Here is a 26,359-nt window from a genome sequence, read left to right as displayed (position 1 = left end):
TACAGATGCTCCTGATAGGATAGTCCTGCTATACCTCACAGCCTTGCTTGCAAAAAGCTGTTGCAAGAAGTTAGTAGGTTCAGGCTTTCAAGTCCCACTGTATATAATAAACTGAGAGGTCAAACATGACAGTTGCTCTTTCACATCTCAATAAACCAGCTCTGTACTTATAGCCAGATCTTAATTAAAACTTAACTCTGACAGATGGAGCAACAGTTCTTCAAAACCCAGTTGTACAATCCAGAGGAGAAAAAATGTGTCTTACTAATATCAAAAAAATCTTGTAAATACAGAAAGAGCTAATTCAAGCTGACAGGACAAAAAACAGTGTATTCAAGCTGCAGCAAGTTTATTTCACATTCAATGACAGGAAAAATATTCTAATTTGAACACAAAATATGGGTGGAAGGACAAACAAAAATCTCTAGGAAAGAATTCCGAAACATGACTATTGAATTCTTAATCACTACTTCTACTCCTGCCAACAGTGTAAAGCGGGTGGCCTCATGACCACTCAAAATCTTATCTATTATAAGACTGCGCTAGCACAGTATTAGCACTATATAATATCCCCCTTTTCCACTGGAAATGAACTTCATAAAAACAAAAGCACAACTGCAAATACTGTGCATACTGCTTATTATTTCCAGTCACAAAATACCACAGTCTGTAAAGAAGGCACTCCAAAGGCATGCAACTGTCCTGCTCATCTACGGGGGAAAAATACTGCAAAGCCATCTACTTTCTCAAGGACATAAAAAGTGTCGGAGTCACTACCTTTTCATAAACAAGCAATGCCTCTGGATGTAACTAATATTCATCAGTTACATATTTTGTATCCCCAAAAAAGACAGACCCTTTATTTTAAGTAGGCCTGAAATGTCCGCTGTTTTTCAGAGTATGTATTTGGTTTGGTGAATTTCGGGTGCCGGGGAAAGCAGCTCTTCAGTCTTGTCCAGCATGGCTCTGCCCTGTCTTTCCGCACTACTATTGTCTTTGCCTGTTGCTGCTGAACAGAATTCACAACGTCCTGTGGAGAAATTACCACTTCCTTCAACACGCATGTCAGTTACTTTTAGGCAGATGTAGTATTCCACGGAAACAGTCAGCCTGCTTACTTGTTATACTCAGCTGTAGTGTCACCCTTGTCTGTAAATTAGGGGGAGGGGGGGACTAGTATATTTCATAAATAGCAAGTACTATAAAATACTTTTAAAGTAAAATAATTTCCTGATTATCAATAGGAATTGTGAATGCAAGTTGCTTGTGCTGAGCGCTAAAGCTTACCTAGTTTTGCTACTCTGCAATACAAACCAGGATAAAAGTCAGACAGAACTTTTTCACAAACCTATATATTATGCTTTGTGTTTGTTTATTTTCAAAGAAAGCAGGAGACATTATTTGTGCTCTCAAGTAAGGTAGCACAGATACCCCACTGCCATAACTCCAGTCTACAGCAGGGCTTTGTAACAAGTTTTTGGAAATATTGCTAAATGTTTCTTGCTAAGTTTGACTGCATAGCAGAAACCACTGGGATTACCCAAGCGTAATGTATACAGAACATTGTAATGCCATCACGCAATTGTGTGTATTAGAACACTGTGTGTCCATCATTCACTCCAGAAATTTTAAACACAAAAAAGGGAGTGGACAAAGTAGCAACGCAAGACTTTGAAAACCCAAATAGCATTTACTGGGAGAATTCCAGCTTGAAAGTGATGCTTCTGTCTGGACATACTTACTTGGCATAATTATGAGACTCTGAATAAATGAACAGGTCTTTTTTTACCTGTGCTTTTTTGAATTCCAGTAGCTTTACAAATAGTCAGTTTAAAAGATCTTTGCCATGGGCATTGCATAAATAATTTTATATACATAAGTATATATATTATCTATTCGTGTGTGAGTACAAATGCATGTTAAACAAAAGCCCTAAGAAGATTTAAAAAACCCATGGCATACTTCGGAACTTATTTCCTACAATGAACTATATTTTAATTAATCACTTCAGAAATCGAAGCTGTCAGTGACCTTTTAAAATGACTATACATATACAGCACTCTGTTAGATGAATATTGATTTTTTTCCACCTCCACTGCAAGCAAAGTTTATAGAATTAGTTTTCATTCTGAGAGATAGTTATTTAGCTTCAATTTTGTTTCTTGAAACTTTATAATTAAGCCTTTTGATTTTGAGTGGGTTTTTTTTAGTTGTTAAGTCCAAGTAACCAAGCAACTATGTGCAGAAATTAACCTTTTTATTATATTATATACTGTAGTAGTAAAGTTTGTTTGAAGTGCATGAGTAAAAAGTTAGTGAAATTACGGGAGATACAATCTAATATAGCAATTAAGAGGTGCATTCACTGTGCATCTGAGAGGAGGAGGGGGGAAAAAAGAGTTTTCACTCATTTTGGCCTAAAATGTATTCAGGTTTCCAGGACTCTGACATCAGAACCCAGATAACACTGATTAGAACCATAGGGCTTTACAATAAAAGCTAAAATATTGACCATATGATGGCAAAAAGTCTTTATTTTGTGGTTAACTTCTTATCTTCTAGCTACTCTCTGATGATGTTGGTGGTGCTGTGGAGGATGATCTCCTTCTTCTTGACAAAGATCGTGATCGTTCAGCACTGTAGGCAACATGCTTATCATAATTTTGTATTTGAGCCTCAAGGAAATCCCTCTGTTGTTGGCTGATTGTCTGGCTAATCAGTCCAGGGAGAGCTTGAATGCTACCAATTAAAGTTTCCAGTTTAGTCTCCAGAGTGACAATTCTCTTCTCAAAATCTTCGCTCCTTTCATTTAGGTCAGAAATCATGTCATACATTATGTTTTGAGTCTGCAAGTAGAAGAATGTAAACAAAGGTTTAGAGAGCTCTTACAAACATTGTAATAAGCAGCAGAACTCTACTAGATTTGTAAATGCTTTTGCATGTCACAAAAAAAAAGGGTATGAATATAATAAAAATACAAAGTCTTCCAAAACAATTCTTGTATAATCAGAATAAAATTTCTACCAGATTTGTTTAGCAGAAAGGTAATATATTTTGAGTAGCATTTGAGATCTCAAGGTCTAAATAAAATTAGCAAAATACCAGACCTTTTTTGGAAGTTCAGATGCTTAGAAAAACCCTGTGCTAAGCTTTTTGACAGTAAGTTGTGTTGTGTAAGGTACCAGGAAGCCAAAGACTCCCAAACTGTGATCCATCTTTTAAACACCCTCATTCTTCTAAGCAGATCACAAATGTTGTTCATTTGTTTCTCCTTAAACTGACCAGGTTTTCTTGAACTGGCTACAGTGAGAGTAGCTGGGTGGATTGTTTTCTGAATTGCAGTGCAAGGAGTAAAAACTCAAATGTATGCTTCCCTACTTCTGTGCTCCCCCATCTACCTGTCCTCTACAAAGCAGTGTTCAGTGACAGTAAGTATCTGAGGTATACTTTAAAATGCCAGTGGTCAGTAATAATGCAATCTATAATGTGTTATTTCATAGACTTGGAACTTGTTAAAAATACTGCTTTAATTTCTCCCTCTGATAGAGTGAGACTTAAATTAGACTTAAGTAGGGTCAAAACTGGATGTAATTCAGTAGACAAACTTGTTGAAGTTTATAAATCATCCAAAGAGAATGGAAATTAATTGAATGACTGCCTGGAGTGTAAAGCACTTCAGTATCAGATGGGTGCTGATAATCCATTTCACTGCACCCTGTTTCAAGATGTTAGTGTAACCCTTGAAAGCAGCAAAGTCTACATTAAATAGCATCTGAAAAGTCCTTATCAGTTGCCAGAAGCATTAGACTGAAGTGTATTTTCAGCAACTGAATTTGTCAGGTGATTCTCAAAAGCAAAAAGGCAATGAACACTGAAGAGTTTAATCTTCAATGCACTTCAAATTGAGAAGGGTTTTGAGACATACAAAAAGGTGTACAAGAAATCCTTAGGTAAAGCTCATTAATGCCTCTAAGGTAGCCTCAAATTAAGATAAAAGTAATTGTTAAACACTGAGGTCTAATGTGAAACGTGGAATGCTATCAGCTCAGCCTTCCTAACTCCCTAGTTATTAATAGTTCAAAAAAGATTAATAGAGCCTTTTGACATATCAGCAAAGTAGGCAGCTACTCATTATAAAAAGTTAAATGCAGACCTGAATTTACTTGTCCGAAGTCACTGCTGCATAACACAACAGGAGGAGAAAACCAGAATCTCTAATTCCAGTCTCTGTGAGAGTATGTAGTACCCTCTCTCATGGCACAGCCACTATCACCAAATGGGAAATCTCCTTACTACACAACACTACCCTACTATGGTCCACTCACGGTTCAGCATTTACTACGAACAGTCACTTCTGGAGCTCTGAGGCTCAGCATCTCAATTATGAAATATTTTTCAAATGTACAAAACTAAAAAAGATACGGTGCACTCAAACCCTTGTAAGGGCTATAAACAAGATGTTTCATTCAGTAGGTGTTACAACATAACAGACATGTATTTTCATTTTCTACAAATAACTTGTTAACAATATTTTAATGTATAGTGCATAACATTTTCACTTCCAGAATCTTCATTTTGAAAGGATTAATGATAAAACATTAATAATTGCCTACTAACCTTTGCCAGGTCCACCAAAGTGTTTGCTTGATCATTCAGTTTCCTTTGTTCCATTTTTACACTTCTTAATCTAGGAAGTGGAGTTTTTAGTCAGATTTTTTGTTTCTGTGGTCATATTAGTATTTCTGAAATGCATGCACAAAACTTGCAAGAGCAAATAACTACACGGACAATGCCTTGAGTTCTTTGTGTAAAATCAGAATCGGTCATGTGCCTGCTACAATGAGAAGCATGCTTCTTCAACACCGCAAAAAAGGAAAGAGCAAGGAAATGTGATGTCCTTGAGAACACCATTTGCCATGGGCAAAGTTGAATTTAAAAAGGGAAAGAACAGTTTATCCAGACTGTATGACAGAAAGCCAAAACATTTTTCAAAGCCTCAGTATCGTGACAAGTAGATATAGGAAGAAACATAGAACAACTGCTTTTTCGTAATTAATGTTGTAGCAATCAAGAATCTTCCCATGCCTACATGACTAGATACAGGTATTAGCCCTGTTCTGTCGGAAATGGATTGGGTTAGCAGGTGTTTGAACCTGATGGAAATACAGTGATAAGTGAGTTTCTCATTACTTTAAACAGAACTTCCATCTGACCAGCAGCTAAATAACCAACATACTTGCCAATATATTTGATTTTCTTACATAATTTGTCACTCTAAATATGATTACATCTTAAACTTTACATTAGACATCCATTTTTCAATAGACAATGTAAAGTACAGCATTGAAAAACTAGGAAAGAAGCAGCAAGGGTATACTTTTTTCTTTGATGCCTACCTATCTACACTATTATTAGCTATGTACACTCTTTGAAAGATGACCTTTCTGATGTGTTCCCTGAAACAAACTCCATGTTTTTCACAATAACTACTAGAGGAGTGGTTTGTAGATGCTTTTTTCACAAATATGCAATTTCTCCCTTAAGTATGAGACAGTTGTTCAGCACTTCCCAACAGAGATTTACTTGGACTTTCAGTAACTTTTCTGGTTGCTGTTATAAGAAGAAAATAGCATTTTTCAAAACCGACATATCAATTTGTGGTAAGATACCATGCAGCCTACTGGTATGTCAAGGGTCAATCCAGCTAACCATTCACTTCGCTGTTCAGTTTGGCACCATTTTGTGCTAGGTGGTTTGCTAATGCATGCTCTCTTTCTCAGTGGTGGTGTTACCTAGAATGCTTGTTTAAAGAAAGCCTTCTTGGAGACACTGCAAAATCAAGAAATTTCTGTTTGTATCTTTAGTTATTTAGCATTTCCTTTCATATCTAGGCTAACAGCCATGAGAGAAGGAAAGTGAAATATCTTCTAAAATGCATAGAAAAACTTCTGTTAAGACAGAAATCCATTGCTCACATAAAATTGATATTTCAGTGGCTTGTAACTGGAATGTCATATGTTCTTCTTCCCCTGGAGGCTTCCTTCAGAGCATAATATAAATTTCCACAGAAGACTGTAGGAATGGTGCTTTCAGAGGCTATGAGCTGGAGCTATTCTAAAGCAAAAAATATGGAGAAGTTGCCAAAGTATGGAGTTGTATCATTACAGTCTCAGAACAGAATAATTACTCAGAGGTAAGTATTTAATGATTTGAGTGGAGAATGATAATGCTAGTGTTTTGGTGAGCACCTCTCAAAAAACTTGCCAAATATGTGTTTTCTGTTTTTCTTAAGATTCATTGACTCATCTGTTAGACAGTATTTTAATTTTAAAATTCCAAGAAATCTATTGTTATTGTACCAACAGAAGTACCAGCTGACAGCAACATAAATCCTCATGGTAACAAACCCAGTAACTATCACAGACTGTAAAAATGTATCTCTAGGTAATGGCAAGTTTTTAGCTGCAGCAGTCAGATTTAAAGATAACTGTCAGGCTTTCATTCTTAAATTTATTCAGAGAAAATATGAAATATCTTGATTTTATGAACTTCACTTATCACAGCAAAAGATCATGATTCTGGATCACGTTTCCATGGCAGCAATCAGACCACTGAAGTTGACAAATAAAGACTCTATTTTTGCATGCAGACAGTGGTAAATTCTGCAAAGTTAGAAAGGAATAGCTCATACAACTTACTTCCGAGCTCTATTTTCATTTTGTTGAAATAAAAAGACAAAACAAAAGAAAACAAACTGTAAAATACACTAAAACAACCAAATGAGCACAGTGGGCTCAATTCAGTAAGTGGGAAGTACTACAGAGTTGCTACTTCTTTGAATCTAATTGCCTGAGGTGGAGTCTAACTCACTTGCATTCATGATGAAGTAACCTACAATAGCTTTAAACCCTTCTTTGATTATCACATGTAGATCTTCTTATTTGTACAATACATAAAATGCCTTTTGTGATACCTTTAATTATAATAGTATAATTTAGGGTGATGATTTCACCATCTTATTTAATATGCATGAGAACTGAAACAGTCCCAGACAAGCTGAAAGCAGTTTTAGAGCTGTGACTGTGAGTTTGAGACTGTTACCATGATCTGCCCTCGTTTCTTGTATAAAACTGGCCCTGACACTTCAATCATCTGTTTCTGTCTCCAGTGAAATGGTTGCACAGGTGAAGGAGAGGAATCAATAAAGACCTATGAATCCAGAACAATGGAGAAGAGACATATACTACCAGGAGTTACTTGAGAAAAGTTTAAAGATACAAAGAGAGAAAAAATAATTTGCACCCATGAAGTCTGCTGCAGCTAGAAGAAAGCAAACTTCTAATGCAATATTTTAATCCATGGGACATTCTTCAGGTTATTGAGAAAATTAGCCTTTTTTTTTCCTTCTTTTTTTCTTCTTCTTTTTTTTTTTTTTCTTTTCCCCTTAAATGCAAAAGTTTTGGGAATGGCATGCAAAATTATAAAGGATAGAGCGAAATACATTATTAAGATAGCTGTTCACAGTGTAGCTGGAAAAGAGAAAAAAATTACTGCTGCCACCTTCTTCACACCACCTGATCAATGAACTTTTAAGGCAGGTTGCAGAACAAGATTTTTTATTCCATGATGCTCTTCTGGGCTTGAATGATATACAAAGCTGCAGACTGAGCTGTGCTCTTTAGATTCTTCTCTAAGTATGTGTGTGCACACACATAGACACACACACCCCAAAACACATACACAAAATAAATAACGAAGTTAAAATGCTAAGGATTAACTTTTGCAATCTAGCATTCAAGTCTAGCAAAGGATGCACAGGACATGACATCCTCTACTCTAGAACCCCTGCCACTCCTCTCCACCTCCCAAACCTTTAAGCTAATCAGGATGATCAAACTGGGAAAATAAACTCCTTATATTAATATTAAAAGTTTTTAATCTTTTTATAGCCTCAGGTATTTCTACAATATTTCTATAGTAACATTCAATCCTGCAAGTTCACTAATTCTAATAAGTAATCAGATTTATAGAAAATTGCATAGCTTAAGCTTAGCTATCCATTACTTTATGAAACAGAAAAAAATTAACAGTGAGCCTAAATTTACTAATAGGAAATATGATAACCCAGCCTTTCCCTCCTGTCTTTTGTGCAAGGTATACATGTTCTTTTCACTATGGATGCTTTTCTCACATCTCACAGGCTGGCTCAGACACAGACTCACACTCAAAAGTTATCAAAACATCAGTTTGAAATGAAGCTTACTTAATTTATCTACGTCTTCCCAGTATGTAATGGAAACTAATTTCATAAGCTGTACAAAAGGCTGCCTCACGCTGGATGGGGATAAATAAAGCAGACAGATCATGGCATGGGTCCTGACCATTTCTCTGGAGTAATCTGTGGTTTCTGGGGACAAAAGTGTCTTTTTTTTTTTTCCCTCCCATTTAGTCCAAGGAAGACTAATTGAATCACTGTGCAATTCTGCTGATTTTTATGTGCTTTATTTTAGACAAACATTTATAGTCTGGCAATACCATAATTCAGCTTAACCCTATTACTAGTTACAGTTTTCAGGCTTGTTTTCAACTCATTAAGAATTCAGTAAAGGGGTAGAACTCATCTGAATCATGCCAGAGGTGCTTAAAGGTCACACAACAATTGTTGGCATATACCCCTATTTTTCAGAACAGCTGTCAGGGGTCACCACTGACATACCAACATCTGATTTTATGCACTGAGAATATATAATAGAGAGGCAACTAACTACTGTTGGGCTGCACAATGACCCTTGATGAGTATTCTTTCCATTAACCACTACATACATTCTCATTGGCTCTCTGAAATCACATAATTCTGATTTTAAAATCTCCAAATTAAACTTCTAGATTCTATCTTACTACCTGTAAGCAAATATGTAACAAAAAAGGATGGTCTCTGTGGCAAAAGACAAAGTCATAGATGATTCAAGAAGCATGGGAAACTTTTTCTTTTCTTTTCTTTTTGCATTCAGGTGATACAGTAAAACCTTATATTTGACTTACTCTATAAAGGCAACCCCAAGAGAAATTTTCTCTGTAGGGGCAGAGAAGATAGGGGCAGAGAGAAGGGAGGGGGCAGGATAGGACATAGGGACTGAAAGTGACTAAGAGAGAGAGGGAAACTAAGAGAGAAAACACCTGGAAAAGAAAATGAAAGCAAAATAGTACTTACTGATGAATAGCTTGCAAGAATTTGCGTTGATGTTTCCTTACTTTTGCATGGTCTATCTTTTTAACCAGCTTTGTGTTTTTATAAATTAACCATGTTTCCCTGAGTACATTGGCCGCTGCATTTTTCACCTGTTTAATAAAAGAAAAACACCAGGCTGACAAAAGTAGCATTATGTAATTTTTTATCTTTTCTGGTATAAACTCTTTCTAAATCTTTTAAGACCTAGCCTAGCTGGGAAGTGGGTACATCAAGAAGCTGAGGGCAGAAAGCAGCAACTGGACCAACAGGATTGCTGAGCCATTTCCTTTTTACTTATAAATGTGATATCAGGACAAGCTCTCTTTGCATCAAGGAATAATTTGTCCTTCTTTAAAGAGTTAGCAACATGTGGTGCTTATGGCAATATAAATTACAGTGAGGAAATACTAATGCATTATATATATGGTAATTAAATAAATGTATTTAATAGGATCCTAAAATTAATCTCTTTCTTGCTTAGTACCTCTGAATTCTCTTAGCAATTTAACAAGTCTTTTAAATTTCCAGAGCTGTTTGAACATACTTTTTTCATTTTTTTGTTCACATTTTCATTCTTGTTTCTTTTGTAGCCTTCCCCAAGGAGATGAAAAAATACCTTGTAAATTAATTTGGCCAGTGTTATACTTCATAAGTGCTTTAAATTTTTTTTTTTAAATTATTATTTCCATAAAGTGTTAAAGGTAAGAGTACCTACAGTTCCTTCTTGGGACCTCCAAAATTTTCAAGAATGCTTGAAAACATCAGACAAAGAATTTCAGTGCAGTGCTGATTAATGACAGAACGACCAGGTTACTTGCAAACAAAAACTGTCCTTATTAATAATCTTTATTTTCTCTCCCTCCAACTTTTTATCATGCCAGTCACTGCAGCATCAGAGCTCAGTTGATCTCTAGGTACAGACATTGCAGGAATGCCATACAGTAGCTCTTGCCAGCAAGAGATCCCTACCTTGTACCTGAAAAAGTGTTGGAGAACCTTGGCCTTTACTTCAGTGGAAGAACAACAACATTTTAGAGACCCCTTCACAATCACTGTCTAGTCTTTGCACTTCCACGAGGTATGGCTATCTTCAGGCTGTGAGGAAACCTCTCTAGTATTGCCTAACCAATTTGTGATGTGCATCTCAGATTTATTTGCTTGGTTTGCTTTTCATGTGCTTTGTTTAATGAGTTTGATGCTACCAAAGCACCACTTGGATACAGTATTACACTGATATTTAGATTCATATGAAGGATAGCTGAATAAAATAAACTTTAAAAGGCACAAATGAATACCAGACATAAAATCTGTCCAATCTTCACAAAACCTTTTTCCCTCCTGAAAGACAGTATAAGCCCAGCTGTCAGATTACACTAGGTAAGTGCCTGTGTGTTAAGAAAGGACAAATTGTTTTCTGTGGTATAGTATCAATAAGCTCAGATAGACACTTCAAGTCAGACACACTTTACACTTGTGTAAGAACTGCCTTCTCACTCTTCCTTAATCTTTCTCCACCATGACTACTCAGAGGAGATACAGGCTTTTAGTGGTAACCAGCATAGGGGCATACAGGTTATTAATGGTGTCAAGCTGCTATATAACAATAACATTTTTTTGTATTATAGCTATAATAAAGATTAAACAAGTTGAGAGGGTTGTGTAGTTCCTACTCATGTCCATGTTCAATCAACACTGACCTGTTTTATTTTAAGAAAGCATTTATATTGCCTTTTTTGCTGCATTCTTTCATTTTTCAAGATGTCATTTAAATTATCTTTAATAAGAAAAATTAAAAATATTTCTTATGAGTTCTAATGATCTCTACAGGTTCTTTAAAAAATAGTATCTTCTAAGATCACTGTTAGCTGCAAACATCTTTCAAGGCACTCCAGTACTGAGTATCACTAACTGAAACCTGTGTTAAGTAGACAAAGCAATTGCAAATACTGTCTCATTCACAAACTATGAATATGTCTTTTTATTAAGAACATCTCTCATAGCTTGAAATTCTTGTCTATATCAGTAATTTAATCTATTTTACCTATGAAAATTTATATATTTTTCTCATTCACTGAATGAGAAAGTTTTTTAGTGTCATACAATCATCTTTAATTTCACAGCATTTAACACTGGGTTATACCAGTTACCTTCCATAGTTATACCAGTTATCTTCCAGCTGCAAGGACCCTCTATAGAAGAATATTCAAATCCTCAAAAATCTGCTGAGAAGTCTCAGTTGCTCTCAATTCCTGCACCTGGGTCAGCACAACCCCAGGCACAAATACAGGCTGGGGGGAGAATGGCTAGAGAGCAGTCCTGAGGAGAAGGACTTGAGGGTGGAAGTAGATGAGAATCTTGACATGAGCTGCCAGTGTGTGCTGGAGCCTAGAGAGCCAATTGTGTCCTGGGCTGCACCAAAAGAAGTGAGGCCAGCAGGGCCAGGGAGGGGATTCTGCCCCTCTACTCTGCTCCGGTCAGATCCCACCTGGAGTGCTCTGTACAGTTCTGGTGCCCTCAGCACCGGAAAGACATGGAGCTGTTGCAGAGGGTCCAGAGAAGGGCCACGAGGATGATCCAAGGGCTGGAAGACCTCTGCTATGAGGACAGGCTGAGAGAGTTGGGGCTACTGAGCCTGGAGAAGAGAAGGCTCCTTCCAGTACTTGAAAGGGGCTACAGGAAAGCTGGGGAAGGGCTTTATACTAGAGAGGGCAGTGATAGGGCAAGGGGTAATGGTTTTAAACTGAGAGAGGGGAGATTTAGGTTAGACATCAGGAAGAAATTCTTCACCATGAGGGCAGTAAGGCACTGGAATAGTTTGCCCAGAGAGGTTGTGGATGGCCCTTCTCTGGAGGTACTCAAATCCCGGCTGGATGAGGCTTTGTGCAGCCTGGTCTAGTGTGAGATGTCCCTGCTCATGGTAGGGAGGTTGGAACCTGATGACCTTCAAGGTCCCTTCCAACCTTTACCATTCTATGATTCTATCATTCTAATTCAGAGAAAAGTTCAGAGTATTTGATGCCTCTTCATCACAAAATTCCACCCATGAAATAAATGTTCAGTAGGAGAATGGAGCAGGAGACTACTTAAAACAAATGCAGAAATAATTTAACACACATTCTCTTTTGCAGTTGTGAACATAAAATGTGACTTACTCTTTTAGTTAGCTGTGTGTCCATCATGAAATTATGCACATGTTTTTCAGCTTTGGTAAGTTCTAACTTCCTTGCCACCACAGCTACCACCAGTGCAGTGCACCCAGCACCCTGAAAACAATAAAACAAACCCCCATGATGTTACTACTGCATTTTGCAGTTTTTAGCAAAAGTGTCTCCTTTGCTGTAGAAGTATGGCGGGCATTGCCGATAAACACAGTGAACGCACTACAGCTATTTCAGTTCAGAGTAATATGAAAAGTCATTAATTACAGGCTGGTAAACTGTCAAGGCATCAAAATAATTAGTGAGCAGCATAATTTAAAAGTTCTGCTTTTTTTCCTGCAGAGGTTGAAAATTTGAACACATTCCATTTCTAGTGTATAAACAAATGGGGTGATAAAAACACTTAAAAAACCCAGAATATTAGTAAGTTAATGCAGAATCCGTTGATCTTAACAATTGTCTCAAGGTTACAGCACTTGCTAAAGAGGAAATAAGACTAGATGAGTATTCAGCATACAAAAAATAGAACTTTATTAAGATTTTCTGTAGGGCTTAAAATAATAACATATTTAGTATTTAATCACTTTTGTATAACTTCCCTGTTGTTCTCTGAGTCCTTCAGTGATCTCTTCCTGTAGTATTTCTGCTTCTGTTACTACCCTTTAAAATAGCACACATCCAAAAGAGCGTTTCTTCAAAATTTGGATGGATAAAATACCAATTTTCTAATGTGTGCTGTGTATATGTATGCATACGCATGTACATACACGGACATGCATGTCTGCAACCGGCCAAATCCAGTAGGTGCCCATCTTTTTGAAATGCTCATGCCTGTATCAGCATTACAAATTTTTTTTTTTTGGGGGGGGACAAGAAGAAAGGAAGCTAAAATGAGCCAATGAGAAGCAGCATCTACTATGCACAACTAGAGGTTTCATTCACTTTACATTATTAATAAATTTTGCTACCTTAGTCTTTTTTCTTTTAAAAGCCAAATCATTACAGGTTCTTTCTTAAAAAGTACAAAAATCACAATAAGACGGTGTTTAACTTGCAGGTTCACCCCTATTTAGTTGTTACTGCCCGTGTGCCAGTTGCCCTCCAGTATAAGGCAAACTCTTGTTACATACTGGTTTATGACATTATCATTTGCAAAGGTTTCTTCCACTCTTTCTGCATTTATCCCATTAATTTACTCTCTCTCCATTCCCCACTCATTCCTCAGTGACTAACTGCCTCCCTCTTTCCAGAAAATCCAGAAATCTCTGAATCTAGCTTCCAAAATACAAACTCCAGTAATAAACACTTAAGAAACTACAAAATAAATTTACTCCTTCAAAACCCTTATTCACATAGTGTTCTCAAAAACATTTAATCTGCTCTCTCTGCTTACCTACTCAAACACCCAACACATTTTCTGAAAGCGTCCATTTAATTAATTCTCCATTCCCCTGGTAGATTATTTTGAGAAATCCATCTGTTCCCTCACAAACACCTAATTCTCTGCAATTAGTTCTCACCTATTAAAGCTTCTTTCCTCAACAGCTCTCAACAGTCCCTTGAATTAGTCTGTTGTATTTTTGTTGCATTTCCTGCTTCTCTTCTGTTCTCAATACTAAGCTTTCTAGTTTTGCTGTTCCCACTTTTCTCCAACCTTGTGAAATCTCACTTCTCCGTAAGCTGAGTCAAAATGGGGCTTTAGACCCTTTGGTTCTCCAGATCCCACTAAGAGTTAAAAAGGAAGACAGACAATGCAGCTTAAAGCTGGGCACTTCTGAAAGGCATTGAGTCTTCTGAGAAATGAGTGGGCAGGAGATGCTCTCCCATCTGCCCTGTCTAGAAAATAGCTCTCTTTTGGTCTCCTTCTTGCAAATATGGTTCTGCTAATATGCAGAAGAATTTTCTGTGGGCAAATAAATAAACTACTCCATACAACAGCAAAAGCATGAAAAGAAAAGCAGGTATCTTCTGGCCCAGTGTGTCAGGATAACTAGTGCCAGATGTTGATGACATAACTTGAGTTCTCCCTGCTTACAGCAAGAATGCTAAAACAGGATGAGATAATTAATACAGACACCTCTAGCAATGTGGGACAAGACAGCTGTTTACGCCAAGTTACCAGGGGAGTGAAATATTAGATCCCACTTTGCAACTCTGCCAAAAAAGGCTAGAGGAATGCTGACATAAAAAAGGAATTTGGTTGGAGCTGAAATTATTCTAGCCTTTGTGATTAATTCCCATGCTTTTTCAGAGCAGCACAGCAGTTACATGGGCCAAGCACTGTAAAAACAGTAACTGCACATCTCCCATGAAAGACACTGCCTGAAGCAGCAGAACACTGTCACCTATGGCAAGCTGTGACAACTGCCTCTGTGGTGTATATGCACAGCTACCTTCCTTATCTCCAGAAGAGCTTACTGCAATGGCAAGGTATTCTAGACCCAAATTTCCCCTCTTGGCTTTGTGGGCTACGATGGGATCTCAGGATACAAAAATGAGCTCTTTTAGCATTTCTGCAGAAGATGGAAATATTATCTGCATATTTATGTTTCACTGTACCTTGAAGGAAAAAAAAAAGCTCATGCTTTAGACAACAGCTTTCAAATAAAAGATCAAAATTCCACTAAAAGTACGTGATGCTAATTAGTATTTTATGTTACAGTGCTCTGCCCTATTATATGGCTTCCCAAGAGATCTCAGGATCTTTAAAAATACTAATAAAGTGAGAGTTACTCCAAATTGCAGAAATTAGAGGCAACAGAGTTACTTTAAAATCGAAGCATCATTAACATCCTACCTGCCATGTTTTTGAATGTCCTGACTCACAGGAAAATCAGTAACACGAATTCTATGAATTCAATTCATGGACATATGTTCAGGTTTTTTCTTATACCAATACTACTCAGCTGTTCAAAAACCTGGACACAAATTATTACAACAAATACACTATAAGCAACTTGGGAAAGCCAAAGTTTTACTATATTGCTCATTTGTGCCATTTAATGGAAACAGGTAGTAACAGAACCATCCATTATTTTAATTTCTCTCAAGTACTCTATGATCAAGGGTTTGCCAGCAACCACCAGTTTTAAAAGCTGATGTACCCAAATTTTTCTGTTGTCCAGAGACAGGCTGAAAAAACTTAGCTGTTAAACCAGAAGAAGCCCTTTAAAGATCACAGATTTAAAAATGGGCTTTTCTAAAACATCAAGACCAGTAATCCACCAATGAGCTAAGCAATGCCTATTTTCAATTTGCAGGGATCTGAAGCGAAGCACATGAATGTCATCCTGAATGCACAGTATTTCTTGCTTGATATGAAATGGTGTGTATCAGCTTTCAGTAAATGCAAGAAGTCTGAAAACCAACATATGACGCATCCTCAGTCTTTCAGTTGGGCAAAGCAAGAAACACCAGACAGTAGCATCAGATCTCTGATGGTGATGCAAAACTTTTATTTCTAAGCAATACAATCTTGAAGCATAAGGTTTACAGTAATTTACAATGAATAGAACTCGACCTGACTGTCAATTTGTTTAGCTCCTGTACTATGAAGACATTCTTCATCTCCTTAATTGTAAATGTGCTGCTTCTATTTATGACAAAGAATCACATCTTAGGTTAAAATGCTCCTGCAGGTAAGCCATTGCAAAGCCCTCTTTTGGTACCCAATTTGATGCCTAGAATACAAATAAGTTGCCCAGTAGAAAGACACATATGTGGGTATTTGACCCACATATATACTTAGGCACTTGTTAAACACTAGTCAGCTAATTCTTTTCTCAGTTATACAAGCCTAAATGATGACTGATTTTCCTTAGAAAAGTGAATGGAAGGATGGACTAAGTTAAGGGAAAAAAATGAAGAGTCAACAGGCACTGGCTTTTTGACATTAAGCCCAGACTGTTTGAAAACAGCAAGAGAAGAAAGGTTAACTTCATCGTGTTTTAAGTTATACTTTAAATTTAGCAACTGAACAAAATCCTAAAGCAAGCCCTTCAGAACAAAATAATTACTACTTGGTGTTATTTTTCACTGTGCCCTTAGGCATCATAAACTGCAACTTTCCCTGTCTGTCCACACAGATTATGCTCTTGGCACTTAGCTTTGAATTACTGCAAGCTTACTTTCATCTGTTTTAACAAAGAAGATTAGACCTTTTTTAGCCGTATCAGATCAGAGATTATTGCAATGGTTATTTTCTTTGCCTGTAATTTTCCCTATATTGCTCTGCACTGTGTTCACCTATTCCCTTCTCTATGACGTCCCATATAAAACATTTTCCTTCAATTGCAATATTTTTTACTCCAGGCTCTTTCATCTTGGCAGTATGGAAGCAATGGATTTAAGCTCTTAATAAACCCTTTCACATAAAATCCTTTGCATCATCTCTTGATTTAGGAAAAGCTCCCTGGAAACAGGTACAAATTTAACATACAGTTTTCTTTCAAATTCCTCCCCTTATTTTTAGGATATTACTTACTACAAAGCCTGGTAAAACCATGAAAGTACTTGAGATTCTAGTGTGCCAAGATCACTTGTTTTGTTCCTACATAATGCTGTGTTGTTCCCCACTGTCTTTGCTGTAGGGAGATGGCAAACTTTAAGAATTTGGACAGTTTATTTCTACTGTCTTTATACTGTGCTGGTATCAATAGGATCAGAGGGCAGAGCCCTGAAAGGCTACAGGTACATAAAAAACAAAAAATAAAATTGGTGGGTCTGTATTAACCAATTATACTGTACACATCATAATATTAGACCTGGCTTTGCCTTTTTTCTCTCTTCAGAACCTGCTGCGGTTTACCAATGTTATACCAGCTGAGATAGCTTTAACAGTCTAATCCCAGTCCTCTTTTCTCCTCTTCACTGATGCAGCCCATCCTGAGCTTTCTGCTGTTATCATCAGAACGGCCAGATCAAAGCCGAATGACTTTAAGTTACCACAGATCATTTTACATTATGGTAAACCACAGCAAATATAGTTAGGGTAGCTGGAGGGAAAAAGCTGATGTTGTCCAAAGTATCTGATGAGGTTGAGGCAATGGAGTTTGGATCAAGACTATGCTTTTCCTACCATTCACAAGTGCTAAGACTGAGGGTTCATACCGGTGCAATACACACTGATTGTATAACTGCAGGGTTCAAACTTCAATAAAATCTAGCATTTATATCTAACATTCTGGTAAGGGGCCAGTTTTAGTGATAATAAAAGAGAGGCGCCTTCAGCTCTTCAAGTAAAAGGTTACCTAAGGCAAAGAATGGTTAGCATCTGCTGACAAGCTGCACTGAAAACAGCATTTGCTCAGCAGAGAAACCCTGTACTCTTCTAAGTAAACGCCTCCAGCACTTCCACTTGGTTCTTTCTTTGGTGAAGTTCCAAAATACCTTTACAACAATGTATAGAGCCACTTCCACAACTGTTTGGAGGTCACATATATGCCTGGAGGGTGCTATTGGTGAGAAACGGAACAAAACAATGTATCAATGTCTCAGCTGAAAGTCTCCTGGCAGCTTTCATTTACTGGACTGGAAGCGAAGTGCAGCCTTTAGTGCTGTTGTCACAAAAATGTCCTGCTATACTTGCCTGCAGCTGAAAGAAGGCAGTTGCCACATTTCTTGCTCATTTCCCTTGGGATCCACTGAGGGAGAGAGAAGGTCCGCTTTGCAGACATACGGTTCTGGTGGGAAATTTAGCTCTGCACCAGAAAAGGCACAACATTCCTCCTGCTGCTCTGTATAAAATGAAAATCCTGTAAGAATTTAAACAAGTACTCTGTTCATTTGGCTCTCTACAACTTGGACTTATAGGACCACAGGGAAAAAAAAAAAAAAAGAAAAAATCTTGCTTGAAGTCAAGCTGTCTGCAAAACAAGCAGTGCAAAATTTCAGGGTGGAATCAATCCACAAGACCAAGACTAGGGAAAGTGTTGAATAAATGTGATTTTGTAGTTGTCATTGTTTACTGGGAGAGATATGTAACCTTGCAACACTGAAACAAAATAGGATGAGAAACAGAACAACAGCTGTGCCATCTCAGCCAAAAAAGGTGAGCTAAAATAGTTTTGCATTATTTATACTTTCATATATTCAGTATTTGCCTGCTGTCCTGGTTTGAGCTGGTTTAATTGCCCATCCTGAGTCAAACTGTGACACCCACCTACTGTTGTCTTCAGTGGAGTTTGTCTGTGCCACAGCTAGAATGTTATTGTTACATTTAAACTTCTGATCTACACAACAGCAGATTAGCAGAATCCTTTACTCCTAATTAGTTTGTAAGCTTTTTAGCAATGTTGCAAAAATAAAAAATATGAAAAGCAATAAATGTCATATACAAATATAAAATTGGTTAAATACTCTCAGACACAGTAACAGGTAGTGGTAGCAGGGATGAAGTAAACTCCTTTTTCCGAGTAATGCAAGCTGGATACTGGTAAAAGCTTCTGAGACAAGAGAGAAAATGATGACTTCTAAAATGAATGCAACCTCTTTTTATAGGGGAACCTATAATTGAGAGCAACTCAGAGAAGCCCAAGAATTGAACACACCCTGGTGGGTGGGCTCCTAGAAGACCTTCAGTGGTCATAACAGCTAAAAAAACACTGAAGATCAAGACAATTTGTGCTTATGTGCAAAAAGCATTTTGCTGAGCAAGGAAGTGAAATCTGATTTCACTAAAAGAGCAGGCATAACAGCCTACCATACCAACAGGAAATACAACTAAAATAATTCAGGGTGACAGCTACTGTTGACGTTCTTGTCCAACATCTGTGTTGTAAATACAAAAGCTGCATGAGAAAAAGTGTAAAAATACATTATATTTGCTATATTAAAACTGAAGTTATTGCTGATGAAACCAAACCAAGCCACATTTTTTCAAAACAAAGCAGAAGTTTTGCTGTAGCAGTTGTCAGCTACAGTCATATTTATGTAAACAAAGACATCATGGGACAATTGCTGTTTATTCCAGCTAGCAGCTGACTGCCTTTGAACTTCCTGAAATGCATCTATAACTCCCAGCTAGACATAAGTGGGAAACAGTTCCCCATTCCTCTAACACTTAAAAAACTTCTCTGGTCTACTGGTATGAACTGAAAACCTTCTGAGAGAGGTTTTTTCCTTAATCTTACTAATTGTAGTGGAGAGGGGATTTTGTTTACTCAGAAAGAGGTAGAACCTCTGCCAGCCTCTCACATTTCAGATTACTGGCCTGACCACCACTGCTTCAGGGATCATTCTCTTGTGCTTCTCAACTCAATTTGATAATAACTTTTTCTTTACTTCAGTTAGAAATTTCATCCCAACAAGCCATAGACATAAAATAAACACAAACTATGTTTATTCCTTACAAAAGTTTCTATTTTGTCAATCTGTTGTGCTGGAACAACAGTAGAGGAGCTGAAGAATTTCTGAGCCACCTGAGTTTTTAATAGTTTCAACTATTCAAGCATTACTGAATGTCTTCTCTGTATTACATTTTTGCTTCCCAGACAGGCTGTATTGTGTTAGAAGGAATAAACACAACCTGTTTTGAATCCTGATGTCACTTACATTTATTAGCAAGCTCTCAGAACCAAATGAATTAAATTCTACCATATATCTGAGACAAGGAACCAAGATGCCAGCAACTTGTATGAAAAGCTTTTCATAATTTGTTGGTAAGACCATGCTGAGTCTGAGACAAAAATGTATGCACAAATACCACAGTTTAACCCTTGATGAAACATGCTCTATTCTCAGAAACACCTCTACTGTCACTTTTTTCATGATGTACAGGGAAGAAATTGTGATTCTTTTGAACTAAATGCAGACTTTCACAAGGGTATCAAAAGCGGCAGTATGAGAAACTTTAAGATCAGATCAGATTTGCTTTTGATTGATGATTTAGGACAAATAAAAACTAGTATCCCTAAGGTCTGATTGTGTATATCAAGTGCATTGCAACTACTTTAGTAAGAACTCTTCATCTACACTTGTGGTGTTTAAATCCTGCAGTTAGAAGATGTTACTTTAAAATTTTCCAAAAGAAACATCTAATCTTATCCACCTCTGTGATGTAAATTTCAGAAAAGTTTCCTAGTTTATTTGTTTTTTTCTGCAAGGCAGACACTGAAATAACATCTATTTCATTTAAAGCAATCTTCATCCAAGCTATAGCAAACCACCCTGTGCATCCTATGACAGGAGAATTGCAACTCATCTGTTTTACTAAAGCAAGGTTTGACCTACTAGTTCTGTATGTCTGCTTCTAACTGTTGGCAGTTGGCTATGCAGGAAAATCTGCATCCTTTAGCTTTGCATCATACAATAAATGAACTACCACATCTTATAATGCTAGATGTAAAAGGAAAAGAGTACTTCTCAAACCTTGCAACAGATCTTCATATTTGGAGCCAGAAGAACTGTTTGCCATTTTTTTTTCATCTTGGATAGGTAAAAAAGCTTGCAAAGATGATCCACCACATAGTCAATAAATGCATCTTCCTGTATTTCATCACACTTACTCCTTCCCTTTATTTCTACCAGTTTCTATTTCTCTTCTTTAATTTTTTGCTAACTTCATTATACTCCACATAAAGCAAGGGAAGTTTGACAAACCACTGTAAAATGGCTCCAGAAAGCCATTAAGAAGGTGTAAGTGTTGACTTAGCACCAGCACAAAATGAGTCACCTGTAGCTGAGCTCAGCCTGCTGACCAGGATCAGAGATCCGCCTGGGTGTGCATTGACAACTATGGATGGCATCTTCAGAGGTCAGACAAAACTCTGACAAGCTGTATGGTAACATGGTGAAGATGCCGTAGGTCTCCCCATCTCCTCTCTATCCTGTTCTAGTAACTGTGACAGCACTCCTACTTCTACCACCCCTAATGCACTTGGAGACCCAACTAATAAATACAAAGGGTAGAGGACACATCCACTATCCAATTTATCGTCCACCTGGCCTGTAGTTTGCTACTGCTGCCTAGTGAAATCTCTTTAGAAATGCATTGAAAGGTAATTGAATGGAGGTACCTGCTTCAGTTTGACTTGCCTTTCTGTAAAGTGTCTCTAAATTAACCCATGTCACCAACTCTGTATTGCACCGTGTCAATATTTTAATTAAAATGTCACATATTTAACTGTTTGCAATATTAAAAGTAAGTTGTTCAATATGACAGTATATATTTTTTCAGTATTTGCCTTCTTCGTTCACAGGTTTCTTTTTTGTTGTAATACTTTTTTTTTCCAATACATTAATTAAACTTCTTTGCTGTCTTACTGATTCTCAAGGCTTTTGGTATAATCTGAAACTATGCAAAGCTTTTCCTATTTTCCAGCAGCATGCATTTGCAGAATTTAAAAGATGTCACTTGAGCCAATGCCCAAGATAGCAGAAGCTGCAGTTTCAACAGCCAACACAAGTTGGTGCCATCAGCAGACTGCATAAAGTCTTCCCAGGCTGCAGCACAAGGCAGGGTTCAGCTTGAGCAGTCCAACTTTCATTGCACAGAAGGCAATTTCTGAGGCAGAAGTAGGAGGCAAGCCAGGGCACCTGAGCTCTCCATTCATTGGGGCAGAGATACCGAAGGCGTTCTCCATGGGCCACCAGTTTTGCAAAGCCAGTATTAACTTTCCAATGGTCTGTGTCACTACTTTAGTGTTCACAAATATTTCTATTTATTCTCCCTTCCACCCTTTTTAACAGGGACCTTATTCAAAAGCAAAAATTCAGTATTTGTTATTGATCACACTAATCAAACAACGTATTTGCTACTTTAGATGCTAGGGAATTATACTTTCTCTCTAAAATCACATACACAATTATCCTGGTGTATCTTTTAATTAGACCATCAACCACTCCTACTGAAATACAAATCAGTAAGTCTGTCCTTTTAGGATCTTATCTTTTTCACAACAAACATTATTTCATTACTGTACAAGTTTCAGAAATGTAGTTGATCCAAAGAAGCGTACTCAAGAGGTAAGTATTTTGATATTGCAGGTTAGGCTGGAATTATGATGTTCATTATTATGTTAACTTTTTCATATTTCAGATCCTTTTAAAAAAATAGAAAAAAACAGAAGCATAATTTCAATATCTGACTTTCTCCCATTGCTCCATAATTTTCTTCTCAGAGATGGCGTTTGCCAAAGCCACATTGTGGATGTCCTTAAAAATGTAATTAGGGGTCAGTCTTTAAGTGTTGTTTGAACTGTCATCACACACTAGCTACCTGGCTTTTTTGGTTAAGGATGTTTTCTATTTCTGGAGGTACTTGTCCCAAACTCATTACCGAAAGATTCGGCTAGAGCCTTCATGCTTCCAAAGCAGCTGCATAATGCTTAATAATAAAAAAACCAATCAAAGACATGAAGGTATCATCCATACATTTTGCGATTCTAATTTTAAACAGAATCTTGTTTCAGCTGTGAAGAAGAAATGCCATGTGTGCAAATGGTACTGTTAATCAGTACTTTAGTTTTTAACTAAAGCAATGGAAACAACTGCCATAAATAATTTTACATCGGAATCCAAATGGTGCTGTCATAAGCAAAGTGACAAACATATCTTACAGTTTCAGCTTTTCTGTGTGGTTCATTCACAGGTGTATAGAACAACATACGTAATACTATGGAGTGTTTTTCTGTTTCTATTTTTACCTTGTTTTCATCATAAAAAATCATAAAACTACTCACAGCTGTTCAAAATAACAGTACAGATGCTGCTATCACTTGCAGTAGCATAAACACAATAGCAGTGTGAAACCTAAAGATTTTAAGTATTAATACTAATATTCTCATTGCACCTCTGCAGCGCTTTGAAGGTGTTAGATTTCTGTACGTTTTTTTCATAATGAAATGCAAAAAAGTGCTGAACAATTTGAGTGAACACAATTATCTGATACTCGCACCTTCAAATATTTGCTTATTATTTCTAGGCACTGCCTCTGAAGAAGAAAAGCTTTGTAACAGGGTTCTGTCCCCATTCTACCCACCCTTGTGGCATTATATAGTGTTTGTTTTCCTTTTTTCCTAATGCACTGATGACCACGTTTTATTCTTTCTGCAATCAAAATCCAGCTCAGAGGACCAAAGGCAAGTATCCCAGAAGATGACAGATTTGAGCCTAGCCAACAGCCTTTAGAAAAGCCTTCTGAGTCATTCCTTTGCTTTCAGCCTGTACCTTCTAAATAAACTGCAAACTGAATATTTAAAGAGATAGGCATTTCCTACCACCAGAAAAAAAAAATCACTGTTAAGTCTTTCCCAATAATGGTCAAAGACCTGAAACCTATCAGATGTTTAACAATAACAACAACATTTGGGAAAAAATTATTAAACATTATAAAAATTTACTGATTTATTTCACTCTTTGGATGTAAAATACATTCTTATAAACACAATTTTTGCCAAAAACTGCTCAAAAGGGAAAACTCTTTGATACTGTTTGGTTTCAGCCATAATCCAAATACACCTACTTTAACAGAATGTAGATATTAGAGCTGCATTACTTGTAATCAATGGCAAAAATTCAGAAGCAAGTATGTATCTTACTTTTATATACAGTACATATAATCCTTATTCTGCTCTTCCCATTCACAGGGTCATTTATGCAGGAGCTGATACAAATAAAAGTGGTAGAGTCCAGAGCTTTTTAACTTCTAATTTACTGTACATGTGTACATTTTCCAGGCATAATAATACATAACTTTAATCCCTGCCTAACTTTGACCAAATGGTGCAATACAGAAAAATTAAAACCAGAAATTAAGTTAATAAACATTTACTGAATATGCATGGACTAAAAATTACTGCATTGTATCGATGGTAACAAAAACTCTAAGTGAAAATTGCACTACATAAATCTACTTAAAGCAATGGACTGCTACGGAGAGTATGTTATTAGACTTACAAGGAATAATGTAGAAAACTATTCTCAAGCAAAAAGCTGTAGGAGATTAACCACCATCACATTTGTTTCTTTGTGAGTAGTTTAATTTTAAGAAATGAAAGTCAGAACTGTAGACCCATTATTAATAGTGGTCCAACTACACATGTACAAACATAATTGAATTTATATGATACCTTAACATTTAATGAGAGACTCTACTAAAATTTTGAAGCTATGAATTATGTAACTGCAGAATTACTTTTTCTGTGTATCATGACACAGCTGTTCTTTTACCTAAAGAAGAAAACACTCCCATTTCATTACCAGGAATGAAAGACTATGGGAACAGTGTGAGTAAATATACTTTACAAACCAGAAAATAAATATTTCTTTGTGACCACCAAAAGTTTCGGGATTAATTGTAGCAAACTTAATCTCATATATTCAGAAACACTCACCATAATTCCAGTGAGTAAACAGACTCCTTTCCCACAGTATGTATTAGGTACCATGTCACCATATCCAATGGATAGAAAAGTTATTGAAATCAACCACATTGCTCCAAGGAAGTTGCTAGTAACATCCTGTTGATCATGGTACCTGAAAAAGAAAATAATTTCTTTATCATTAAAACTTTTGTTTAACCTTTGTGTTAAGAGAAAGAAATCGCATTAACTGTTCATGCAACCATTCTTGTATTCTACAGTTGTTTCCTTTTTAAAAGCAGCTATAAGGAATTAAATAAAACTTGAATACAATTGCATCAGCAATAAAGAAACAGCAGGTACAAAAATAGCACCAGTAGTAGAGGTATGGTTTATAATTCAGTATTCAGCAGAAACTTTGTGGGTTTTAAGAGAAACTTCTCATCAGGGGTACGAGTCCTGCTAGTCTTCTACAGTGGAATGAGACCAGTCTACTGTAACTGCTGCAGACTGAGGCAAATACGAAAGTCAGAAAAGGATGTGTGGGCAAGCAGACAGCAGAATACATCTCCGTCTCCCTGGCCTAAGTGTAATTCTGTGATCAGAAATCTAGTAATGAACGATCATGCAAATGCTGACTTAAGCAACCTAAGATCTAAGATCTAAGAACTGGTTGAAAGGAAGGAGGCAGAGAGTTGTAGTCAATGGGGCGGAATCTGGTTGGAGGTGTGTGACTAGTGGAGTCCCTCAGGGGTCAGTACTGGGACCAGTGTTGTTCAACATCTTCATCAACGACCTGGATGAGGGTACAGAATGTACTCTCAGCAAGTTTGCTGATGACACCAAGCTGGGAGGAGTGGCTGACACACTGGAGGGCTGTGCTGCCATTCAGAGGGACTTGGACAGGCTGGAGAGTTGGGCGGGGAGAAATCTGATGAAGTTCAACAAGGGCAAGTGTAGAGTTTTGCATTTGGGGAAGAGAAACCCCATGTACCAGTACGGGTTGGGGGCTGACCTGCTGGAGAGCAGTGTGGGTGAAAGGGACCTGGGGGTCCTGGTAGACAGGAGGATGACCATGAGCCATCAATGTGCCCTTGTGGCTAAGAAGGCCAATGGCATCCTGGGGTGCATTAGAAAGGGTGTGGTTAGTAGGTCAAGAGAGGTTCTCCTCCCCCTCTATTCTGCATTGGTGAGGCCGCATCTGGAGTACTGTGTCCAGTTCTGGACCCCTCAGTTCAAGAAGGACAGGGAATTGCTTGAAAGAGTCCAGCACAGAGCTACAAAGATGATTAAGGGAGTGGATCATCTCCCTTATGAGGAAAGGCTGAGGGAGCTGGGTCTCTTTAGCTTGGAGAAAAGGAGACTGAGGGGTGACCTCATCAATGTTTACAAATATGTAAGGGGTGAGTGTCAGGGAGATGGAGTTAGGCTTTTCTCAGTGATGACCAGTGATAGGACAAGGGGTAATGGGATCAAATTGGAGCATAGGAGGTTCAAGGTGAATATTCGAAAAAAATTTTTTACTGTGAGAGTGACAGAGCACTGGAACAGGCTGCCCAGGGAGGTTGCGGAGTCTCCTTCTCTGGAGACATTCAAAACCCACCTGGATGCTTTCCTGTGTGATGTGCTCTAGATGACCCTGCTCTGGCAGGGGGGTTGGACTAGATGATCTT

The 26,359-nt window shown here is 37.4% G+C and overlaps 1 protein-coding gene across 3 annotated transcripts in view; it reads right to left on the bottom strand.

The window, feature by feature from the left end:
- Positions 1-332: 332 nt before the first annotated feature.
- KCNN2 (potassium calcium-activated channel subfamily N member 2) overlaps positions 333-26,359 on the bottom strand; it is a 71,581-nt gene continuing 45,554 nt past the window's right edge. Inside the window, exons 4-8 of one of the 3 annotated variants that reach the window (XM_051642922.1) lie at positions 24,720-24,861; positions 12,382-12,492; positions 9,212-9,339; positions 4,618-4,687; positions 333-2,846 (exon numbers count right to left, since the gene is read on the bottom strand). In XM_051642922.1, coding sequence (XP_051498882.1) covers positions 2,559-2,846; positions 4,618-4,687; positions 9,212-9,339; positions 12,382-12,492; positions 24,720-24,861 — 739 coding nt within the window. In that variant the 3' untranslated portion in view covers positions 333-2,558. Of the gene's footprint in view, positions 2,847-4,617; positions 4,688-9,211; positions 9,340-12,381; positions 12,493-17,841; positions 18,118-24,719; positions 24,862-26,359 lie in introns of those variants that run through there. The other 2 variants (XM_051642923.1, XM_051642924.1) reach the window with 2 other exon arrangements.

The sequence above is a fragment of the Apus apus genome, chromosome Z, assembly GCF_020740795.1.
Source record: "Apus apus isolate bApuApu2 chromosome Z, bApuApu2.pri.cur, whole genome shotgun sequence".
Taxonomy (NCBI): Eukaryota; Metazoa; Chordata; class Aves; order Apodiformes; family Apodidae; genus Apus; species Apus apus.
This window is presented reverse-complemented; position numbering and strand designations above follow the sequence as displayed.